The sequence below is a fragment of the Procambarus clarkii genome, chromosome 27 (assembly GCF_040958095.1).
Source record: "Procambarus clarkii isolate CNS0578487 chromosome 27, FALCON_Pclarkii_2.0, whole genome shotgun sequence".
Classification (NCBI taxonomy): Eukaryota; Metazoa; Arthropoda; class Malacostraca; order Decapoda; family Cambaridae; genus Procambarus; species Procambarus clarkii.
The window spans coordinates 5,159,449-5,183,859 of record NC_091176.1 but is presented as its reverse complement, the minus strand read 5'-3'; the positions used below and the strand labels follow the sequence as shown (position 1 = coordinate 5,183,859).

Genomic DNA, 24,411 nt, shown 5'->3' with positions numbered 1-24,411 from the left:
AGCATCATACTTCTCGAAGATGATGTTGCCTGCAATGGCACAGTTCACACATCTGAAATAATAAGTTCAGGCATTCCAAGAAAAAACAATACATTCAAGTCTTGATTATCTCTGACAGTGATTAACTAAGAATTAGTTAACAGAGTTAGCTGCAAGTAACTAGAGGCTTAAATAGTGATGTCCACTCGAGTACTCGTCGATTAACTCGATAATACCATCTACAGAGAAAATAAAGCAAAGGAAATGAATCTTGATTAGTTTTATATTTACACAAGCTATGTTCCTCGCCACAGTATGAGCGTACAGTACAGTAATAGTAATATAGTATACATGATGTGCACAAATAAGTGTACAATAAATACAACAACTCTAATTCGAACCACACAGACCCATTGGGTTCTGAGCATTTGACTAAGCATAGATATTTTTGGGGTCTCAAGTAAATAAACAAATTAGTTAATTTATTACTGGTGAAATACATATGTAAAATAGATTTATTTTTTCCAACTACTGTACAGTATTTTAATAGTTTATCCAGCACATTTTTCACGTCTTGGTCTTCGTCATGGAGAATCCATACAAATATTTAATTTTTTTTTGGCCATTTTATTGTCATCTATCTGGATATTTGGCTGATGGATAATAGATCAGCTACTGTACTGTGTGTGTTGCTTCACAGTGCATATGAACAAAGAAATTACTCGTTCTGGTACAAATTAATATGTTGGTTGACTATGCACTACAGTGCACAAGCTTCCAAGCAATCTAATTTCCCACACATACTATTAAATTTAAGTATCCACTACAAATATGAAACAAAAAATTCTGAAAGTTTTCATGTTTCACCACAAAGGAAATTCTGCTATATTTCCTTGATAATGTGTTGTAACACGAAAACGTTTGGAATTTTTGTTTCATTTTCCTCATGGATACTTATGCATGTGAAACACTTGGTTTTTGTGTGTGTGATTATTCTTGCATACTATTAAATATATATCTTTACATTTATCCTCTTAATACAAGCACCATTTGAACAATCAAGATTAAAATGTACCGAGATGCCTCTGGAGCTATTTACTGTACTGTAACTTAGATAATCAAGACTCAGTTGTATATATAAGAACCACTGGGCCCCATAATTGTCAAAATGGAATTATCCCCTAATATGCAACTTGAGCTATTTTGTCTGTAAGAAGGTCACCACATCTCTCTTGTTGGTGATCTGGCAGTTTAATGAGCTTAGATACAAAGTGAACAAAGTGAGATTCTTGTATACATACTACTTAAGGGGTTAAACATCACTTTACACACAAATTAATCAAATAAAAATTAAATAAATTAAAAACGTTCCTTCTATTCACTCTTGATGTACAAACGACATTAAGGTAACTAAATTAGCTACATAAATGGGAAATTGGAAGGAGACACCAAATGCTTTGGCAGAGCAGTCTATCCAAATTTACAGGTAACAAACAATATTACTTCTGGATACATGGCAGATAATATGTTAATTTCTGAATGTCATATATAACATGGTGTTAACTTGTGAGAATATGACAAACAACATGGTATTAACCATTCAAGTGTACTCTGTACACTCTCTTACTTGACCAATAAAGACTAAACATATTATGACATTGTCTAAGGAGCAGAGGATGCCTTAGATGGTAAGACAGAAAGTAATATGATGTTTGTGTATGGTTATGGACAGTAAGAAATGGTCTGAACATTAAAAAATATAAGTTGCTATTCTTTTCCTACTATACATGGAAATATAAAATTTTCTACACTTGTGTACAGTTTACAAATGGACAATTTAGTTCCAATTCCAATAATTCTTTTTACAAGTTATTTACAAACCTGCAAAATTTAAATAAGCTACTTGTAATAATAATACCATGATAAAGGGCTGAATATCATTACTTATCATAATACTTCTAGGTGCTAGAGACTGTTCTCCTGGGGCTGCTGCTGTAACCCAACAATAGCACTCAATTACCGGTACAGGTTATGCAACTATTGTCATTCATCATTATTTCACAACAAATGCTGAAGTTTGCAAATAATTTAAAAATCTCTTTTTTTTTTTATGAATACAAAACATATCTATGACAAGTATCATAAATGTGTGTTGTCCTACGTAACTGTAGGTCCCTTGTGTGACAATTATTTTTGTGACATGCTACAGTATTAATATCACACATTTATGTTTCACATTTTCAAATACCATGCTTTCTGTCTTCTTTCTTTGGGTTATTTACAACTACAGTATTTTAATGTACATGAATTTCTTAAATACTCGTGAATGACAACACTGAAAGAGTTTTTCCCCCAAGTAGAAAAGGCATCCATAACTTTAAATTACACAGCATTAACAGATATACAAGCATACACAGTTGAAGGTATGAGTGATTTTTATATATGCTGCCTTTAAATGGTACATTTTATTGGTTTTGTAAAAAACTGACTCTTTTTTTAAACAGAACTTAAAACAAATTTTTCATTCAGTAACAATAATAATGAGAATGAGAATTTTAATGAAGATGGGGATGAGGCGGCATGAGAGCGAAAGGGAGAAGGAAAGAAGTAGCTGTATTCAAAAGCTTCTATCTTTAAGAATGAAATACAGGATGAATTTGAATGAAGATAAGGATAACAATACAAATGTCTTCACTAATTCTTCACCTGACTTTTAATTATAATCTGCTACTTCAATGTCAAAGGTACCCCTACAAGATACACTTGTTCTGGGCAATACTTTCCACTGATCAAACCTGTCAAGAGTATGGATGAGGGTATTTTTTCCTCGACTAATCATAAATTATGATGCAAAGTTCAAGGTGCAAAACAACATTATTTTTTCCTTTTTTTTTTCATTAAATAACCAAACACATAGTTTAGTGAATATATACATATACTTTCACAGACCAGCTACTCGTCAGTATTTGCACGAACTGGACCATGCTCTTCTTCCCACTCTCTCAGGACACCATCTAGGTTGTAGCGCTTTCGATATGTTACAAAGAAGCTGCGAACATGATTCTCGGTTTTGTTGCCAACTATTTCTGCAATTGCCTTGAAATCTTTCCCAAAATATCGAACAGCTGAAAATACAAACATGATTTAAAATGCATTTTATAACTTTTTTTTTTGAGCTAATTTCTTGTGCACACGTAGGAACAATGTTACAAGTCTAAACATACTTAAGTACAAAGTTCAGTACCTAGACTTAAGCAGATTATCTTTTCCAACTACTAGAGGTTAATTTCAGAAAAAGATTTGTAAATACCATTCTTAAACACTCCACCCATTGTTCTATGTAGGTTACAGTCTCAAATATCTTGGGTTTAAGTGATCCAAAATACAAAGACATACTGTATTGAGCAGTGTAGCCACATGATGGGTCGGGGTGGGGTGGGGATATGGTTGGTAGAGGTGTGGGATTGGTAAGGGAATATGGTGGATGGGATATGGATGTTTGAGTGTTTATTACTGCCAATCAATCTCTTATATTCTAACTCTGTTTAAAAATAAATGTGTGTGTGTCTGGTCATACAGCCCATTAAAAAACCCAGCGCTGAATGTAATGAGAAGCCATTTTCTGGGTGAGACCTGGAGGCTCCCCGGAGCTATCCAGGCTGATATGGATATGTATAACTTTCTGGCATCAATATGCATGGAGTTCTTGCCTACCGGGACCACGAGCCAGAACCTGCCCCCCCCCCCTCGGAGTGGCACAAGAATCAATGGCCTATAAAAAAACCCATGTGATTGGAAGCATTCTATGTCTTCCATTTACTGGGTATGGCTCCCAGAATGATAGGCACCCCAAAACAAACCCCTATTCTGGTGAAAATATTGCTACCGAAAGCTGAACAAGTGGACAGAACTCCCCAAACAAAAATTAGCAAACGAGCATTACGTCATCATGTTGCCACGTCGCCGCTGTCTGTGCACCCCCCCCTCCTCTCCGGGAGGAGGAAGGGGGAGCCAAAGACCCTTGCACTGATCCAACTGACAGTTCTTAGGCTGGATGTCAAAAACACGCAAAAACACTGCCGACCGGAGGGGAGGGAGGGATGCCGGGGAGCCTCCAGGTCTCAACCAGAAAAATGGCATTTCATTACATTCAATGCTGGTTTTCTGGAAGGAGCCCCATCAGTGCCACAGAGCTAACTACCCAAAGACAAGGAAAAATACAGGGACTTACCCAAGAGATGGTCAGTCCTCACTCCTTAATGCGAAGTCGTGACAACTTCTTGTAACCGCTGACCCAATGCAATGCAGGCCCTACTAGGTCCAGGGACATTGACAAGGTAGCGAGCGGCCAGGACCCTGCTCGACCTCCAAAAACCCTGTGCCCGACTGTCAACCCAATTCATGTTGCCAAAGATGGCAGCCAAAGCAGAAAACTTACGAACGTCTTGGGCACGGGGATAGTCAGCAGGCTGGCTAGACTTAATAACCCTGTGGACGATCTGAGAGACCCGAGCCTGGGAACAGGAAAGGGGGAAACTGGGTCAACCCAAAGCGCGTCCATGGACACAGAAGCCGTGGCACGCAAATAACGGCAGAGAGCTGCAACCGGACACAAAACATGATGCACCCCCAGCCGAACCAACCAAGCATTAACTACCCAGGGACCCCTCCGGAAAGCAGCAGTCTCATTCTTCACTAGAAAAGAAGGAGAAGGCTGCAGACGAACAAACCGATCACCTCGACCGAAGGAGCAGAAACCTTTGCGCCGGAGGAGAGCATGAAGCTCAAACACCCGACCCCCAGATGCCAATGCTAACAGGAAAAGAGCCTTCGAAAAACAATCCAGAACCGAAAGGGCCACAACAAAACGAGGAGTAGAATGAAAAGAGAGCACTCTGTCCAATGACCAGGACGGCTCAGGCGGCGCATGATCAGGCCAGAGGTGAAACAACGCAATGCAATGTAAAGGATCTGGGTGTACTCATGTCGGAAGACCTTACCTTTAAAGAACACAATAAAGTAGCCGTCACAACTGCAAGAAAAATGACAGGTTGGATAACAAGAACTTTTCACACTAGAGATGATATACCGATGATGATACTTTTCAAAAACGCTTGTGCTCTCTAGAGTGGAGTACTGCTGCACAATGACAGCCCCTTTCAAAGCTGGAGAAATTGCTGACCTGGAGAGCGTGCAGAGATCCCTTACTGCTAGAATCCACTCAGTAAAACATCTAACCTATTGGGACGGACTAAAGAGCCTAAATCTGTACTCCCTTGAGCACAGGCGGGAGAGATACATAATAATTTACACGTGGAAAATATTAGAGGGCTGGTCCCAAACCTGCACACAGAAATAACATCACATGAGACCAGAAGACATGGCAGGATGTGCAGAATACCCCCGTTGAAAAGCAGAGGTGCAACAGGTACTCTGAGAGAGAACTCTATCAACATCAGAGCCCCGAGACTGTTCAACACGCTTCTGCTACACATAAGGGGCATAACTGGCAAACCCCTTACAGTGTTCAAGAGAGAACTGGATAAGCACCTCCAAAGATTACCTGATCAACCAGGCTGTGACTCATACGTCAGGCTGCAAGCAGCCGCGTCCAACCACCTGGTTGATCAGTCCAGCAACCAGGAGGCCTGGTCGATGACCGGGCTGCGGGGACGCTAAGCCCCGGAAGCACCACAAGGTAACCTCAAGGTAAGATAAGGTAACGCCCGAGACAGCTTGCGAAACTGTGCAGACGTGACATCAATACCGAAAGCAAGCTGAAGCGGCTCCACCAGCTCCGTACGATACGAGGCGACAGTGTTAGGCATACGGAGACGATCCTGGAACAACTAAGAGAGAAAGGACAACACCCTAACAGAAAGCGAAGTACAACGACGAAGACGTAAGAAGAACCGGAGGACCGCCAGGAAACTTCATACTGCCGCAGAGACGAAGCCCGCAGGTGGGATACTAATAAGGAAGCCACCTGATCACCATAGAGATGATGATAAACTCGAGTCAAAAATACCATACGCAAAGACTCGAGGAGAAGATCAAACCATCCACGTGACGTACCAGTCCGATCTACTGAAGAGGCGGAACGAGGAAAAACCTCCGGGTTCGGTCACCGAGCAAGCAGCACCTCAAACCACAGCTGGGCCGCTCACCAAGGGGCCAAGAGGATAATTCTCCCCTGGTGAGTCTCCAAATGAGTCAGGACCTGGAGCAATAGCTGAACCGGGGGAAAGAGGTACGGGAACCCCCACCTCGACCAGTCCTGCCGAAAGGCATCAACCCCGACGACCTTGCAGTTGGGAAAGGGCGCCACATACAGAGGAAGGCGCCGCGACCACGCCGATGCGAAGAGGTCCACCTCAGAGCGTCCAAACGTCTGGCAAAGCCAACGGAAGGAGTCGGCGTTGACCATCCATTCCGTGGAGAGGGAAGAGAGGAACCCAGAGAGGAAGCCAGTGACATAGTAACCGACGCAAAGCCCATGGAAGCTGAACCCAGCGGTCGTGAGAGAGGCGGAAGGGACATCAGCGAAGGAACCTGACAGCCGATGAAAAGACACCCAACTCGGCGAGTAGACAATAATGGCAAAATTCAGGCTCCCGCACAAACCCTTGAGCAACTGCCGCATGACCCAAGAGCTCCTCAGGTACAGACGAAGGCGAGAACACAGGTGAAGCAAAGCCCCCAGAGGAAGAGACAAAGAAGTGGTCCGAGCGTCATACACAAGATCCAACCAAGACCGATCCTGATAGGGAACCAGATGGGACTTCTGCCAGTTCACCAGGCACCCGAACCTGGCGAGCTGAGAAAGAACCAAATCCCTGATGAGCAGACACACGGACTGGTTGGGAGCCCAAACCAGCCAGTCGTCAAGGTAGGCAGAACCCGAAACACCTAACAGAAGCAGGAGGGCCACCATGACCTGAATAAGGAGTGTGAAAACGCGAGGCGCTAGATTCAAAGGCAACGAAAGCGGTAAGCTTGACGTCCCTGAATTGGAAGCATTCTATGTCTGCCATCGACCGGGTTAGGCACCCAGAAAGGTAGGCGCCGAATGAGTGGATAGAACTCCCCAAACAAAAACGAGCAAACTAGTATGACGTCACCGTCGTCACCGGAGCTTACTAGGCTGATATGCTAATGTAAGACTTTGGCATCAGTCATGTGTATGACAATAATATTTGTCATTGTTACTGACAAATTAGCCAGGCTCCTGCTCAAAATTGTCAAACCAAAAAAATCATTACAATGAAGTGTATTCTCGCCAAATAGAACTCAGATAATCTAATTACTGGGTAATTTGCACAAAATCGATGTACATACAGATATATACTTTGCATGCAATTCAGGCTACCCAGTATGATTATAGATCAGCATGTGCACATAGGAAGCTGCCAACTAGACTTTGGTTTTTGTCTTTTGATGAGAATTTCTGGGGAGAGCCCCTTCGGCTCCCCAGAGCTTACTAGACTGATATGCTAGTGTCAGACTTTGGCATCAGTCATGTATATGGAGTTCTGTGGGCCTACCGGGTACCACGAGCCAGAACCTGGCCCCCTCAGAGAGGCCTGAGGAGCAATGGGTTATAGAAACCCCCGTGAGGTTGGAAGCATTCTATGTCTGCCATGGACCAGGTCAGGCACCCAGAAAGGTAAGCGTCCCAAAACAAACACCTATTCTAGTGAAAATTGCTATCACAAGCTGAACAAGTGGATAGAACTACCCTAAAAGAAACGAGCAAATGATCATGACGTCACACGTCACCCCGCCGCTGTCTGTGCAGCTCCCCCCCTTCCCGGGAGGGAGGAGGGGGAGCCCCAGACCCACCGCGCCGGCTATCCACCACCAGTTCTGAGGCTGGATGTAAAAAAACTTAAAAAAACCCCGACCAGAGGGAGGGAGGCCGGGGAGCCTCCGGATCTCATCCAGAAAATGGCGTTTCATTACATTTAACGCTGGTTTTCTGGGGGGAAGGGGGGGGGAGCCCCATTGGCTCCCCGGAGCTAACTACTTACAGAGGAAAATATAGAGGGACATACCCGGGAAGCGGTCGCTGCTCACTCCACAACTCGAAGTCGAGACAACTGGCTGCAATCGCCGACCCAAAGCGACACAGGAGCAAATAGGCCCAGGAACGTCAACGAGATAATGAGCAGCCAGGACCCTGTTCGACCGCCAACTGCCCCGAGCCCGAACATCAGACCAGGACATGTCACCAAAAGCGGCAGCAAGGACAGAGAACTTATGGACGTCACGGGCACAAGGATAGACTGCAGGCAGGCTGGACGCAATAACTCTGCAGACGACCTGGGAGACCCGAACCCACGTACAGGGAAGAAGGGAAACCGGATCAACCCAAAGTGCATCCCCGGACACAGAAGCCGTGGCGCACAAATAACGGCGGATGGCCGCAACTGAACACAAAGCATGATGCACCCCCGGCCCGACCAACTAAACATCACCAACCCAAGGACCACTCCGGAAAGCAGCAGCCTCATTCGTCGATAGAAAAGATGGGGATGGCTGCAGATGAACAAAACGATCGCCCCAACTTAAGGAGCAGAAACCCCCGCGCCAGAGGAGAGCATGCAGCTCCCCGACCCGAACCCCAGAGGCTAATGCAGGAAAAGAGCTCCTGAGAAACAAACCGGAACCTAAGAGGCCACAATAAACAGAGGAGAAGAAAGAAAAAAGAGCACTCTGTCCAATGACCAGGACGGCTCAGGCGGCACACGAGCAAGCCTGAGGTGAAAAATGCATGAGACAGCTTGCGGAATGGTACAGAAGTAACATCAATACCAAATGCAAGCAGAAGTGGCTCCGCCAGTGCCGCACGATACGAGGCGACAGTATGTGGCAAAATGACGGCCCCCGAACCCCCACAAGAGAAGGACAAGACCACGCCACCAAAACACGCCACCTAAGAAGGGACAGAAGGAAAAAGGAAGGACCGCCAAAAAAACCCACACTGCCGCAAAGCAGCACACAGGTGGGACACCATCAACGAAGTCACCTGATCACCAACAGAACGTGAAAGACTTGAAGCAGAGCCGAACCAGCCCTGCCATGGACCAAATGAGCTGAGGAAGAGGCGGAGCCGCGGGAAGATCTCGGGTCCCAGACCAGCACTCGAACCGAGGGGTAAGAGCTAAGATGAGAGACAATAGGAATTAAACCGCACGTCACTGGGAGACAGAAGAACCAGAGGGTACAACACCACCACAAGCAAGACCCCTCAGAGGAAATGAGAGGGTAGATAAAGACAGACCAATGAACACAAGGGGCAAGGGGGAGTTCTATCCACTTGTTCGGCGTGTGATAGCAATTTTCCCCAGAATATGAGTTTGTTTTGGGACGCTTACCTTTCTGGATGCCTGACTTGGTCGATAGCAGACAGAATGCTTCCAACCACACGGGGGTTTCTATAGGCCATTGCTCCCCAGGCCTCTCTGAGGGGGGCCAGGTTCTGGCTCATGGTCCCCGGTAGGCCCACAGAACTCCATACACATGACTGATGCCAAAGTCTGACATTAGCATATCAGCCTAGTAAGCTCTGGGGAGCCAAAGGGGCTCCCCCCAGAAATTCTCATCAAAAGACAAAAACCAAAGTCAAGTTGGCAGCTTCCTATGTGCACATGCTGATTTATAATCATACTGGGTAGCCTGAATTGTATGCAGAGTGTATACCTACCTGTATGTACATCGATTTTGTGCAAATTACCAAATACGTAATTAGATTACACTGTACTGTATCTGAATTCTGTTTGGTGAATACACTACATTGTAATGATTTTTTTGGTTTGACAATTTTCAGCAGGAGCCTGGCTAATTTGTCAATAGTATTCACCAAATGGTGTGCTTTGTCTAGTTCTCTAACTGGAATCCCCTTTCTAGTATGTTAAAAGTTATCCCATTCATTGGCCCAGGAGTAACCATCACAGTATGAATTGAACTATATGGGAAGCTTTCAGTGTTTTCCACTGTTGATCCACAATATGTTATCTATTCTGTTTACCTTGGACAGCCAAAAGAAGTTCCTCTTGTGACCACTTAGCCTTGGGAGGTCCAGTCTGTGCTGGTGGCCGGTATGGAGTTATACCATCGTCTGCTATTTTACTTCGTAGACCACTGATCTGTGCCTTGTTGCTCTGCACCTAAAATGCCACAATACAATTATTGAATACCTCAAAAGAATAAAATACATAACTTGATTTCATAAAAAAAAACTAGTGTTGAATGTAATGAAATGCCATTTTCTGGGTGGGACACAGAGACTCCCTAGAGCTATCTGGACTGATATGAATATATTAGATCCTGGCATCAGTTAAAGCGAATGGAGTTCTTAGGCCTACCGGGGACCACGAGCCAGAACCTGGCCCCCACAGAGAGGCACGAGGAGCAATGGCTTATAGAAACCCCCGTGTGGTTGGAACCATTCTATGTCTGCCATCGACCAAGTCAGGCACGCAGAAAGGTATGCGCCCCAAAACAAACCCCTATTCTGGTTAAGAAATTGCTACTGAAAGCCGAACTAGTGGACAGAACTCCCTAAATGAAAACAAGCATGATGTCACCATGTCACCATACCGCTATCTGAGCAGCTTCCCCCTCCCAGGAGTGGAAAGGGTGAGCACCAAACCCTCTCTCACCAGCTATCCACACCCCAATTCTGAGGCTGGATGTCAAAAACATGCGAAAAACTGCCGTCTGGAGTAAGGGAGGGTTGCCAGGAAGTCTAAAGGTCTCACGTGTTTCATTACATTCAACACTGGTTTTCTGGGGGAGGGAGCCCCTTTGGCTCCCTGGAGCTACTTGCCCAAAGACAAAAACAAGAGGGACCAGGAGGCGATCGGCTCTCGTTCCTCAACTTGAAGTCGAGACTACTAGCTGCAACCGCCGACCAAAGAATGGCAAGAGACATATGAGAAAAGAATGCAGAAAGATTGGCCAACAGAAGCACATCAAGGGCATGAGGGCATAAGACACTGCGGATGACCTGAGAAACATGAGCCCTGGAACAGGGAACTAGGGAAACAAGAGTGAACCACAAAGATACCACCAAAACTGAACCGGTGGTACAACGGCAGCAGCATAAAGCCGCCACCATAAATGATACAACTCCAGCAGAAACAACCAAGCATTCACCACCAGAGAATCCACCGGCAACCCAACAAAGCACCCACAATTGCCAAAACAAAAGCCTCGGTGCTGAAGGTCCTCAAGAAGCACCCCTCACCTGGCAACCAGAAGCCAGAGAAAGCAAAAGAATGCTTACTGAAACAGGCCAGGTCCAAAGGGGCCACTGGAAACAGAATAGATGAAAGAAACAGAAAGAACTTAGTCAAGGGACCAGGCAGGCTCAGGTAGCACAGGTGCAGGCTGGTGCAGGTGAAACGATGTACAAGAAAGCATGTGAAACAGGGCCAGAGGAAATGACCCAGAATGCAAGCTAGACCAGCCTGGCAACACCGCAAGAAGAGAGTAGGCGACAGTATACGGAAGAAGACACAGAGCAAGGAAAAGCCAAAAAAAGGATGGAACCACCAATCAAAAACTGAAAAGCAACAATGAAACAACAAAGTGGAGGAAGGCTCAACAAGCCATGACAAACTGTCATCAGGATGTTCGGGTTTTAAACACTGACAAACTGTCTCCAGTGGGACACCATTAACTAGCCACCTGATCACCATAAGATGGTGATAAACACACGTCAAAAACATCAGATGGCAAGAATGGAGGAGTAGGTCGAACCAGCGAGGTACGTCACTCGCCCAGGCCTTGGAAAGAGGCAGAGCTGTGGATAAAGGCCTGGGATTGGACGCTGAACAGGTAGTGCCTGAAACCAAGACTTGACTGGCTACCAAGTTGTCAGAAGGAACACCATCCCCTTGTAGGACTCCAACCACACCAGCCCTTGGAGCAACAACTGGACCGGGTGGAAGAGGCACAGAAACCCCTACCTCAACCAGTCCAACTGAAAGGCATTCATTGTGAGGACCTTACAGTCAGGAAATGGCACCGTGTAAAGGAGGAGATGCCAAGACAAAGCCAACATAAAAAAGTCCATGTCCAGGACCTGAAAGTCTTGCAAAACAAGAGGAAGGAAGCAGTGATGACAGTCCACTCAGTGAACTGAGTGGACTGTCATCACTCAGACAAAACATTATTTTTTTGACATTTACATTTTGTCATCACCCCGGGACAAAACTCGGACAGACTGTCGAAAAGGACGTTGGACACTCCCAGAACATGAACAGCATAGAGAGCCAAACCCCACTGAGAACCAAGAATAAGAACTATATGCAATGTCCAGCTCCAAATAGGCAGGGGACCAAAGTGAAGCCCATCCCAAAGGCAAAGTTGAGGCTCCCACACAGCTACTCAAGTATCTGGCAAGTCACCCAGGGTGGACTCAACACCAACAAACAGCGGCACTGCAACCGAGACAAGGCCGCCAGAGGTAGGGACCATGACACAGACCAAGAGTCCCAAATGTGGCCCAACCAAGATTGAACCTGGGTTGGAACCAACTGTGACCTCCACCAACCCACCAGAACTCAAACCAGGCGAGCTGGGAAAGAACCAGACCCCTGGCTATCAGATACATGAACTGGCTGGAAGCACACATCAGTCACCATTGAGTAGGCTAAAACCCAAACACCTAAGAGGTGACGTTGGGTCACCACAACCAGAGCCAAGTTCATAAAAATGAGTGGATCCATCTTACCGCTTCCAGGTACAAACGGGAGGACCTGGAAGCGGTAAACCTGATGCCCCACAACAAACCCTAACAATCTCTGAACCTCCGATGAATAGGGACGTGCCAGCAAGCGTCTCGGAGGTCCAGGTCCCCAGCGTTCAGCTCGAGAGTAAGATGGACCTAGGACAATTTGGTCATCTGGAAAGAGGGACAAGGAATTAACTAGTTCAACCACAAAAAGTCCAGAATAAACCAGAGAGTCAGAGAAACCTGTTCCAGAATCAGAAGAAAGGCGAAAATCCACTTAAGAGACGTAACCATTCCGACCACACCTGAAGCCACCCAACCAGAGATGACCTGTCTTGAGACATATAAAACATATATGTTTATTAACGAATTCACGTGAAATAAATATTGTTCCGAAAGAGAGTTGCTCGGTCGATCGATCTGTCAGGAGTCGGAGATCGGCGATTATAAAAATACACGTATCTTCACTTTAAATTTAAATATACCCATGATAAGATATTTAGAATGAAGCTTATATTTCTATCTTTCTTGCGACATATAAAACCCTTACGTTTATTAACCACTTAACTGCGCCAACCGAGAAAACTATTTTTTATTTTTCTGTACCAATTCTAAATGTGTACGAGGTTGGTTGTGTACGAAAAGGACTCTTAGGATCTCCAGTGAGAGGCAGCCATTATGGAAAAAATTCCCAGAATGCCCTAGGGCTGCTGGCTGGGTTAGTACTGAATGAGCTACCATGGGTGACGCATGCGCCTCTGGCTCCCAAACACCTGTCCGACGCGGTGTTGAAAGATAATGCTCTGTCTGTGAAATTCAAACCTTATTGCTTGAAGATCATAAGGATCATAATATTGGTGAAGCTAGGTGCAATAAGGACCTAACACAAAATGATAGGGAAATGGGACAGGAGTCATTGCTGTAAACAACCGATGGCTGGAAAGGCGGGATCCAAGAGCCAATGCTTGATCCTGCAAGCACAAATAGGTGAGTACAAAGGTCGGATGTAAGGGATACAGCACCTATGAGGACGATACAGCGAGCGTATCCAGTTGTAGCTCTGAGTGTCACCCTTGCAATCCTATGCTATCTCCAATTTATTTAGATGATACATAGATGGATCATTTTCTGCATTCAGTGATGATGCATCTGATACAAGTAGCATAGATGAACAGTGTTAGTGGCTTCCATGGTGGTGTTTTCCATAGATATTTTCAAGAATATCTGAATCTCTTTCTGACTGACGGACACTCTCTGAGGCTAGCTGAATCTCTTTCTGACTGATGGACACTCTTTGAGGCAAGCTGAATCTCTTCCTGTGTGGGACCATACAAAGCGATCTTTTCAAGACTACCTTACAAATTGATCTTTTCCTATAATCTTTTCAATACTACCTTATACTTTACAAGCTTGGCTACATACAACCTACAAGTACTAAAGCCAAGGGTGTACGTGAGTGCGTTATTTGCAAACACACAGAATGAAGAAACAGGAAGCGAAAATTTATCTGTACCTGGTGTACTGAGAGCGAAGTCGCGCTGCGTACCATGGACTACTTCGTTGATTATTACTCACTTCCGAAGTACTGAGTGTAATACAGTGTGTTACTGTGTAAATAGTGTGTGAAACTGTACATATTATAATTTTAGTGAATTTTTAACAGGTAATATTGCGACAATAAACATTTATTGTGGACACATTACTAACACATGTTTCACAGTTCCATGGAACATTATGAACGTTCTACTGTATACATATTGTAAAGGACACAAATATGCATCATATACGATAAAAAAAACAAATAAAACCGAACTGGAAATACATAAAACAAATAATTGATAATATATTTGTTCAACACCCGGTGCTTGAATGGCCCGCGCGACCGTGTCCGGGCGATTCACGCATGGGCGACCAGGCCCTAATGACGTCACAGCGCACCTTGTCCACGTCCCCACAGCCAAAGTAAGTGGAATTTGGTATTTATTTTTAAATAGACATGTTCAGGGAAGGGAATTTATCATTTTATGAAGAAAGAAAATTGTTTGGGAAAACTTTATTTCATGCGCACCGGGGGAATTTCACAATAAACTCGGCACAGCACGGTGGTTAAGGAATCTGCGTGAAATAGGCATTGTTCTGAGATGAATGCTGCGGGTTTCGAGCTCGACGACTGATGAAAACTGCCACTTCTATAAAACTATAAATATCTTCGGTTTTACTTAAAATATTTGTCTGGTAGAGGTTTTACATGTGGATCACATTTCTGTCTTTCTTTTGACTAATAAATAATCTTGGTTTAACAAGTTATCAAGATGTTTTCAACAATATTCTTTCCGCATTCGTTTATTCCAACATGGGTGACCATTTTGAAACCGCGATACATGGGTTAACCCATCCCATAGTTGGGTCAGTTTCCACTATGGTTCAGAACAATACCACTGTACCACATGACTTAGGGTAGTATGTGTCACCAACCCAACAAGCAGCAAGACGGAGGCAGAATGTATGATCAATGCCTGGTGGCACAGAAAATGAACAATCCTCAAATTCGCACAAGGCGAGAGTAGGGTCGGAAGAGGTACACTGTACAACCGAGCCAGCGGGGATTTTCCAGGGCCTGCAGGGTGAATGAGTCCTACAGGAAGCCCAGGCACTGGAGCCAGCTATGCCAGTAAACCCTGTCAAGGCAGGCAACCAGCCCACCAGAACCCACTAGGAAAACCCAGGGGGCAGCAAGGGAGTTACACCACACACACCCTAGGTACGCCTAATAAGACAAAAGGCAGAACTTCTATGCAAGAAGCAAGTGAATAAAATACTAACAAAACAAGAAGTGAAGCAAAAAATCCCCTAGGCTCAACAGTAACAAACAAGCACGCCTGGGAGAAACAGCAGCATGCCTAATGCAAGCTAAACAGCAGGCAGTGCCATCCGCCGTGCCCCCCACTGATAAAAAATTCCTAAACCCGAGCAAGACCCCTAGTTTACCCAAAGGATGAGGACCACAAGCAAGGAAACCCTGAGCACATACAGCTGTAGTATAAAAACTCCTGGCTCATGTACACCTCTGTTTAGGAAGACTACCTCAAAGGCCAGAAAACACCAACACAGCCAGAGCGACACCGACACTGCATACATCAATCAAGAACTGACTGGTGGCAGCCCAGCTCCCTCCTTTCCTCAATGAGGGGAACGGTGGAGGTAACTAGTGGGGAAGGGAAGTTAACAATCAAGTTTTGGTTGTTAACTTTTAGCAGTTCTTTTGATATTTTGTGGGTTGTGTCTTGTCTTAAACCATGGAGTGGCTTGATTTCATATGCCTATCTTTCTGGGTGCCTTCCCTGGTAATGGCAGAAATGATAGACTTTAAATGTAATCATGTGCCATCGTTCTCTGCGTCTCTCCAGAGGGGGGCCAGGTTCTGGCTCGTGGTCCCTGGTAGGCGACACGAACAACACAACTGATGACATTCAAGTAGCATGGGACTTAATCAGTAAATTAGCTTCAGGGAGCAGACAGAGCTCCCACCAAAAATAAACATTATATCATCTATCTTTATGAAAAAGAATGTCTGAGGTTGGAAGTCAGATGTTTGTAGCTAGTCTTATCCAACTTTTCAAGACAATACATGAGGGGGTTATGGGTCATAGTTCACCCATGTCCTATACTGTACAGTACTTCAAGAAATATCAGAATCTGTAGTAAACCACATTTGATTTACATGAAGTAAAATCTGAAGTCAGTGGTGTGTTTTCCATATACTGTAGTTATGTAGCAGTTTATTTCAGTACAGTGGCACCTCGACTTAAGATTGCCCCGACTTACGATAATTTCGAGTTACGATATAAATATGATCGGAAAATGCGACTCGACTTAGGATAGTGTCGTTGACTAATGATACTTGTTGGTACACGTTCGGGACGACCGAGCGCATGGTTCCCGGTTGCATGAGCCGACCTGCCTCAGTTTACCAGAGCCGCCCGCTTAGTGACGATCACGCTTATAAGAAATTCTATTTTTTTTGGTGATTTTTTGCTTTTTGAACATAAAACTGATTATTATACTGTATATCACATGGGTCCCAAGAAAGTCAGTGGTAAGGTTCAACATATGAAAACACATGTGAGGATGACCATAGAGCAAAATCAAGAGATCATTCGTAAATATGAAGATGGTGTGTGGGTTGCTGATCCAGTTAGGCAGTACAACAAATCTCAGTTAACGATATCCACCATACTTGCTAAGAAAAAGGACATTATGAGTGCTAAAGTGGCAAAAGGCGTATCAATAATCACGAAACATAGAACACACACACTTGAGGAAGTTGAACAGTTATTATTAATTTGGATACAGAGCAAGGAGTTAGCGAGTGATTGCATTTCAGAGGCCATCATTTGTGTAAAAGCAAGGAAATTGCATGAAGATCTTTAAAAAAAAAAAAACTGAAACGAGTGATGCAAATGCAAAAGAGTTTAAGGCGAGCAGGAGATGGTTTGAGAAATTTAGAAAAAGAAGTGGCATTCATAATGTTCCAAGTGTTGTGTGTTGTGAGCTGGTGGAGGAACACAGCGAAGAACTGACCACCAAAGAACTCCAAGCCCTTCAAAAGGAACAGCAAGAAGACCCAGCTGAGGATCTTTCTCCAGTGAAGGAGGATGAGGCAGTACAGAATGTCCCTTCTGCAACCATTAAGAAGTGGTGTCAGATGTGGGAAGAAATGCAAACTTTTATTGAAAAGACTCACCCAGAGAAAGCTGTAGTAGGACATTGCATTAATCTTTTCAATGACAATGTGATGCCTCACTACAGAGACATCTTGTGAAGAAGGGAAAAACCAATCTTCCATGGACAGATTTGTTGTGAGAAAATCAAGCAGTGAGCCACAACCAGGACCTAGTGGTATGCAGGCAAAACGTGCCGGAGAGTGCACCCCAGAGAGGTCCTCACTGCCTGATGTTATAATGGAAGGGGACTCCCCTTCCAAACAGTAACACCTCTCCTCCTCCCTCCTCCTCACCATCTTCCATATGCCTTCAGCAGTCATCAGCAAGGGTAAGTAATAACTTGAACATAGTTTAGTAGGTTTATTCAGATGAAATAGGTATAAAATTTAGTTTGAAGAGAGGTTTTTGGGTAGTCAGGAACGGATTAATTCATTTCCCATTATTTCTTATGGGGAAACTAGCTTTGGTTTACGAATTTTCGGAATATGAGCTGTCTCCAGGAACGGATTAAACTCTTAAACCGAGGCACCCCTGTACATGCATATTATGTCCAAAAGCCCGGCATGACTCCCCACAGCAAAGCCTAAAGTTACCCTTGAATGAGCACCAATTTGCACACCGCGGCCTAATGTGTATACTCATTCAGTTTAACAGTATCGATGGCTGTGGACGACACTCGTGTCCACTTTTTTTCTCTTGAGTCCTAGCCATAGACAGCGCTCGTGTCCAATACAAAAATATTTGTGTAAAATTCATTTTGTATCTTGAGGTTATCTTGAGATGATTTCGGGGCTTTTAGTGTCCCCGCGGCCCGGTCCTCGACCAGGCCTCCACCCCCAGGAAGCAGCCTGTGACAGCTGACTAACACCCAGGTACCTATTTTACTGCTAGGTAACAGGGGCACAGGGTGAAAGAAATTCTGCCCATTGTTTCTTGCCGGCGCCTGGGATCGAATCCAGGATCACAACCCCAGCGTGCTGTCCGCTCGGCCGACCGGCTCCCTTGAATTATCCAATCGACTTCGGGATAGTTTTAAAATAAGTGCCTTTAGAGTGAGCACAATTTGATACCAAAATGAAAGATGTAACACGAAACCTGATGTCAGAACATATGAACGATTATAAATACGTTTTTGGTCAAAATTTTAAAATACTTGTTAATTAAAATTCTATTTATTGTGCTATTATTTTGGGACTAGTTTTAAAATGCGTGCCTTTATATTGCGAACAATTTGATACCAAAATGAAAGATGTAATACAAAAATTTATGTCAGAACACTGGAAAGATATTAATAATTTTGTGAAGATGAGCGTACAAAATTAAAATATTTGTTAAAATTCCAGTTATTGCTCTATTATTATGGGACTAATTTTAAAATACACGCCTTTATATTGCAAACAATTTAATACCAAAATGAAAGACATAACACAAAAATTGATGTTATCAAACGGAATGAGTAGACACATTAGGTTGCGGTGTGCCAATTGGTGCTCGTTTGCGAGTAACTTTAGGCTTTCCTGCGGAGAATCATGCCAGGCATTATATGCATATACACCTGCAGGGAATTTAATTGCAAACACAATGATACCAAAACGAACAACATAGCACGAGAATTAAGGTGAGAAAACTGAAACGAGTAAACACATTTTACTGATTTTGTGCACTCACGGGTAACTTTTTCCAAATTAGGCTTTGCTGTTGTCAGTCATGCCAGGCTTTTGGACATTATATACACCTGTAGGGAATTCTATTGTGAACACAATGATACCAAAACGAACGACGTAGCACGAGAATTAAGGTGAGAAAACTGAAATGAGTATACACATTTCAGTGTCGCCGCGCTCTTGCCCGCACGCTCGCCTGCATGCCGGGGGTGTGACCTCTAAGTTGGCGGTGCGCATGCCCGGCGCGTGACAATGTTAATAACATCAATTTTTGTCTCACAACTTTCATTTTGGTATCAAATTGTTCACAATATAAAATCACAAATTTTAAAACTAGTCTTATAATAAAAGAACAATAAATAGAATTTTAACAAATAATTTAATTTTGGACGCTCATCATTACAAAATTATTTATATCTTTCCAGTGTTCTGACATAAATTTCTCATGTTACATCTTTCATTTTAGTATCAAATTGTTCACAATATAAAGGCACGCATTTTAAAACTAGTCCCATAATAATAGCACAATAAATAGAATTTTAACATATTTTAAAATTTTGACCAAAAACGTATTTATAATCTTTCAAGTGTTCTGACATCAAGTTTTGTGTTACATGTTTCATTTTGGTATCAAATTGTTCACAATTTAAAGGCGCTCATTTTGAAATTATCCCCAAGATGATTGAAAAAAAAAAAAATTATAAAAATATTTTATTGTAGGACTCATTTTCGAGTCAAAACCTCGGTCACGAGAGAAAAATTGGAGACGCCCTCAAGCGCCACAAGAGCGCGAAAGTGTTTAATTAAGAAAATGTGTGTAGCATGGGAAGAATTCCAAACTTTTGCTGAAACGACTCGCCCAAATAACGGTGCAGTAGGCTGTTGCCTTAACCTTTTTAATGACACTGTGATGCCTCACTACAGACAAAAATTAAAACGTATGGAAAAACAAAAATCTATGGAAAGGTTTTTAGTGAGACAAACAAGCAGTGAATCACAACCAGGTCCAAGTGGTATGCAGGCAAAACATAGGAGAGAGTGTACCCCAGAGAGGTCCTCACTGCCTGATGTTATAATCCTCTTCCAAACAGTAACACCTCTTCTCCTCCTGCCCCCCCCCCCCACCTCCGCACCATCTTCCATACGCCATTTATTAATATCTGAACACACAACAAAAATGTTGCATCACAGCTGTATGAGAATAAATATAAAAAATACAGAGGAATTACATATTACAGCTATATGAGAATAAATATAAAACAATACAGAGGAAAGAACCTCGGGTAACGAGCAGCCGCATCTACGAGCATTTCAGGTAATGAGCGAGCCACCCACAGAAAATTTATCTCGATTGACGCACGTCCGCTCGGTTAACGAGAAAACCACGTCGTGCTTCCAAGCATTCTTGCTGGTTCTCGCAAATTCTCGGACACCTCCGACGATAGTGTTGTTGTTTTATCGTGCAGGATAAGCATCTCTCTGCTTATTCTTATCAGATGGATGGGTAAGGCATTTACAGTCATTCAGCCATTTACAGTCAATCAGGTTTTCACAGTCAGTACACAACAAGAGTTTAATGTCAAGCAGTCTGCTCCTGATCCACCATCCTTCCGTTAATACCGTCCAGATATGACTGAGAGGGTACAGCTCGGGCAGGGTGGGGGAGGGGGGGGGGGGGGGTGTCCGGTGTGAAGGATGGAGACAGCGAGGAGGGTTTGGTGGCAGGATGGGGGTAGCAGGGAGGGTGTGGGGTGGAGGATGGAGGTTAACCCCACCATCCAACTATCCACCCCCATCCATCCATCCAGTTCCCCCTACCATTCGTCGTTCTCCTGGTCGATGACCGGGCCGCAGGGACGTTAACCCTTAAATGGCGCATGGCTATATACCATTTGACACCCACAGGCGGATACAAAAAAAAAAAACTTTTTTCTTTCTAATCTGTTAATTTCTGTTCACTGATCATGGGAAAAATAATAAAAAAAATCGTAAGTGGCATATATTGCCCGCTATAGGGCGGGGAAGTCTGGCAAAAAACAGGCACTGACTCAGCGTGCGTCCCAGTCGGTCTATTGCTCGCCAGCTGTCAGGCCTTTTCGTAGTTTTTTTGCTGTAATATTATTCAATAGTGTGTAATGTGATATATTTTATAATAAAATGAGTGAATCATCGCTGTATTCAAAAATATGGTGTTCATATTGTTAATTCAATTATGTTCATCAAACAGTGAACAAATACTTTGTCGGTTATTACACTATTTACACTGGTTATATATAAGTATCTGCATGTTTTGTTCACCATAACGAACCACTAAGTTAGCATGCTGAATGGCAGTGCCAGTGGCGCTGCTACTTCCTCCCTCCCTCAAGTCACTTGACTCACTCACATTCTCCTCCCACAATACTTTTTTGCTTTTATTCACTATATACAGACGCTATATATAAGTATCTACATTCGTGTTCACCATAACGAACCACTAAGTTGGTATGCTGAGTGGCAGTGCCAGTGGCGGGCTGCCACTGGCTGCCACTTCCTCCCTCACATCACCTGACTTGCCACCATTCTCCTCCCACCATAATGTTTTTGCTTTTATAACAGACTTTATATATAAGCATTTACATGTTTTGTTCACCATAACTGTACATCTAAGCTTGTATGGTGAGTAAAGGCACAAAGACGTAGCTACTCACACAGTCAGCTGATGTGCTGCCGCCCTCAAGGCCAGACGCACTAATATTTCTTCCCCAACAATACTGTTTGTGGTGTTATTATGCTATATACACACACATTATATATAAATATCTACTTGTTTTATTCACCATACTTGTACAAGTAAACTGGTATGGTGCCCAAAGATCATCGTGGTCACCGGTAAACAACATGATAAGTCGTGCAGACGACGCCACCGCCCTCACCAAAATGGCGGCTCCCAACCTACTCCTCTTGCTGTTTATACCCTCTATTCACATGTTATATATAAGTATCTACATTTGTGTTCTCCATAGTGAACCACTAAGCTGGTATGGTGAGTGCAGTCAATAAAAGGTGGCCACACACAGTCAGAAGACAACGCCACCACCCTCCCCTCCCACAGCATTACTCCTCCCTCCATGGAGCACAGCACTAAATATCACCACAATCCTGCTATTATCAGAACCCTGGTCAGTTTTATCACAGTCAGGGGTCTTCTGTAATAATATCATCGCTACATAATAGCATGAACAAGTATATTATTATATTATGGCATTTTTAGGCGATACTGTAGTCACAAGCTGAACAGCAGTGCTGTGAGCTCATGCTGCGTGCGTCAGGCTTGGTAGCTGACTCAATACTGAGGTCCCTAACACCCGGGAATTTGGCCCACGATTTTTTTAAAAAATGGCGTCTGTTTACATGAGCCCTGATGAAGGTGTGGTGAGCCCTGTGTATCCGCGGGCCATTTAATTCTTGCGTAGTACTCCAAAGCATCATATGATGCGATGCACAATTTAAGGGTTAAGCCCCAAAACTACCTCAAGGTAACCCCAAAGTATCGCTCCAGTTTCCCCACCATCCATCAAGTTCCCCAACATCCATCCTTCCAGTCCCCCTCCACCATCCATCCATCCAGTCCCACCTCCACCATCCATACATCCAGTCCCCCCTCCACCATCCATCCATCCAGTCCCCCTCCACCATCCATCCATCCAGTCCCCCCTCCACCATCCATCCATCCAGTCCCCCCTCCACCATCCATCCATCCAGTCCCCCTCCACCATTCATCCATCCAGTCCCCCCTCCACCATCCATCCATCCAGTCCCCCTCCACCATTCATCCATCCAGTCCCCCCTCCACCATCCATCCATCCAGTCCCCCTCCACCATCCATCCATCCAGTCCCCCCTCCACCATCCATCCATCCAGTCCCCCCTCCACCATCCATCCATCCAGTCCCCCTCCACCATTCATCCATCCAGTCCCCCCTCCACCATCCATCCATCCAGTCCCCCTCCACCATTCATCCATCCAGTCCCCCCTCCACCATCCATCCATCCAGTCCCCCTCCACCATCCATCCATCCAGTCCCCCCTCCACCATCCATCCATCCAGTCCCCCCCTCCACCATCCATCCATCCAGTCCCCCCTCCACCATCCATCCATCCAGTCCCCCCTCCACCATCCATCCATCCAGTCCCCCCTCCACCATCCATCCATCCAGTCCCCCTCCACCATCCATCCATCCAGTCCCCCCTCCACCATCCATCCATCCAGTCCCCCTCCACCATCCATCCGTCCAGTCCCCCCTCCATCATCCATCCATCCAGCCCCCCTCCATCATCCATCCTTCCAGTCCCCCTCCATCATCCATCCATCCAGTCCCCCCCTCCATCATCCATCCTTCCAGTCCCCCTCCATCATCCATCCTTCCAGTCCCCCTTCCATCATCCATCCTTCCAGTCCCCCTCCATCATCCATCCTTCCAGTCCCCCTCCATCATCCATCCTTCCAGTCCCCCCTCCATCCAGTCCCCCCTCCATCATCCATCCATCCAGTCCCCCCTCCATCATCCACCCATCCAGTACCCCCTCCATCATCCATCCATCCAGTCCCCCCTCCATCATCCATCCTTCCAGTCCCCCTCCATCATCCATCCATCCAGTCCCCCCTCCATCATCCATCCATCCAGTCCCCCCTCCATCATCCATCCATCCAGTCCCCCCTGCATCATCCATCCATCCAGTCCCCGCTCCATCATCCATCCTTCGAGTCCCCCCTCCATCATCAAGGGTTGGCAAGCAAGACACAACCAGGTCAATGACATTATCAAGAGAAGCCTTGTCGCAGCTCAGTGCCCAGTGGAGAGAGAACCTCGCATCCTAGACCAAAACCTAGATGACCCCTGCACTTCGCCCTGATGCCACCACTATATACCCCTGGAAAAGGGGCAAACAGTTGGTGTGGGACTACACATGTGTATCCACCCTGGCTGACATCTACATACACTTCGGTGCTGATCAAGCAGGTGGGGCGGCCAATCACAGAGAAATAACAAAATCAGTCAAATACAGGCGATTGGAATGTCAATATGCCTTTGTTCTCATAGTGTCTGAGATGCATGTCTCCTGGGATAGGAGTGCCTTGGGAATTCTCAAGGAATTGGGTTCCAGGCTCACTGACGTCACCAGGAACCCAAGGGCTTCCAGTTTTATGTTTTAGCGCCTCAGTGTGGCGATCCAGAGGGAAAACGCCTGCTGCATCCAGGCTTCCTGTCTGGAAGTGGAGGAGCTGCAAGAGATCCATAACCTTTAAGCACTCATTGTAT

The 24,411-nt window shown here is 44.8% G+C and overlaps 1 protein-coding gene across 6 annotated transcripts in view; it reads right to left on the bottom strand.

Moving 5' to 3' along the window:
* Nucleotides 1-244: 244 nt before the first annotated feature.
* Nucleotides 245-24,411, bottom strand: part of LOC138369274 (REST corepressor 1-like) — a 164,766-nt gene continuing 140,599 nt past the window's right edge. For all 6 annotated transcript variants that reach the window (XM_069332282.1, XM_069332286.1, XM_069332283.1 and 3 more), the window contains 2 exons: nucleotides 10,010-10,148; nucleotides 245-3,104 (listed from right to left, as the gene is read on the bottom strand). In XM_069332282.1, the coding sequence (XP_069188383.1) occupies nucleotides 2,932-3,104; nucleotides 10,010-10,148 (312 nt within the window). In that variant the 3' untranslated portion in view covers nucleotides 245-2,931. The remainder of the gene's footprint in view (nucleotides 3,105-10,009; nucleotides 10,149-24,411) is intronic.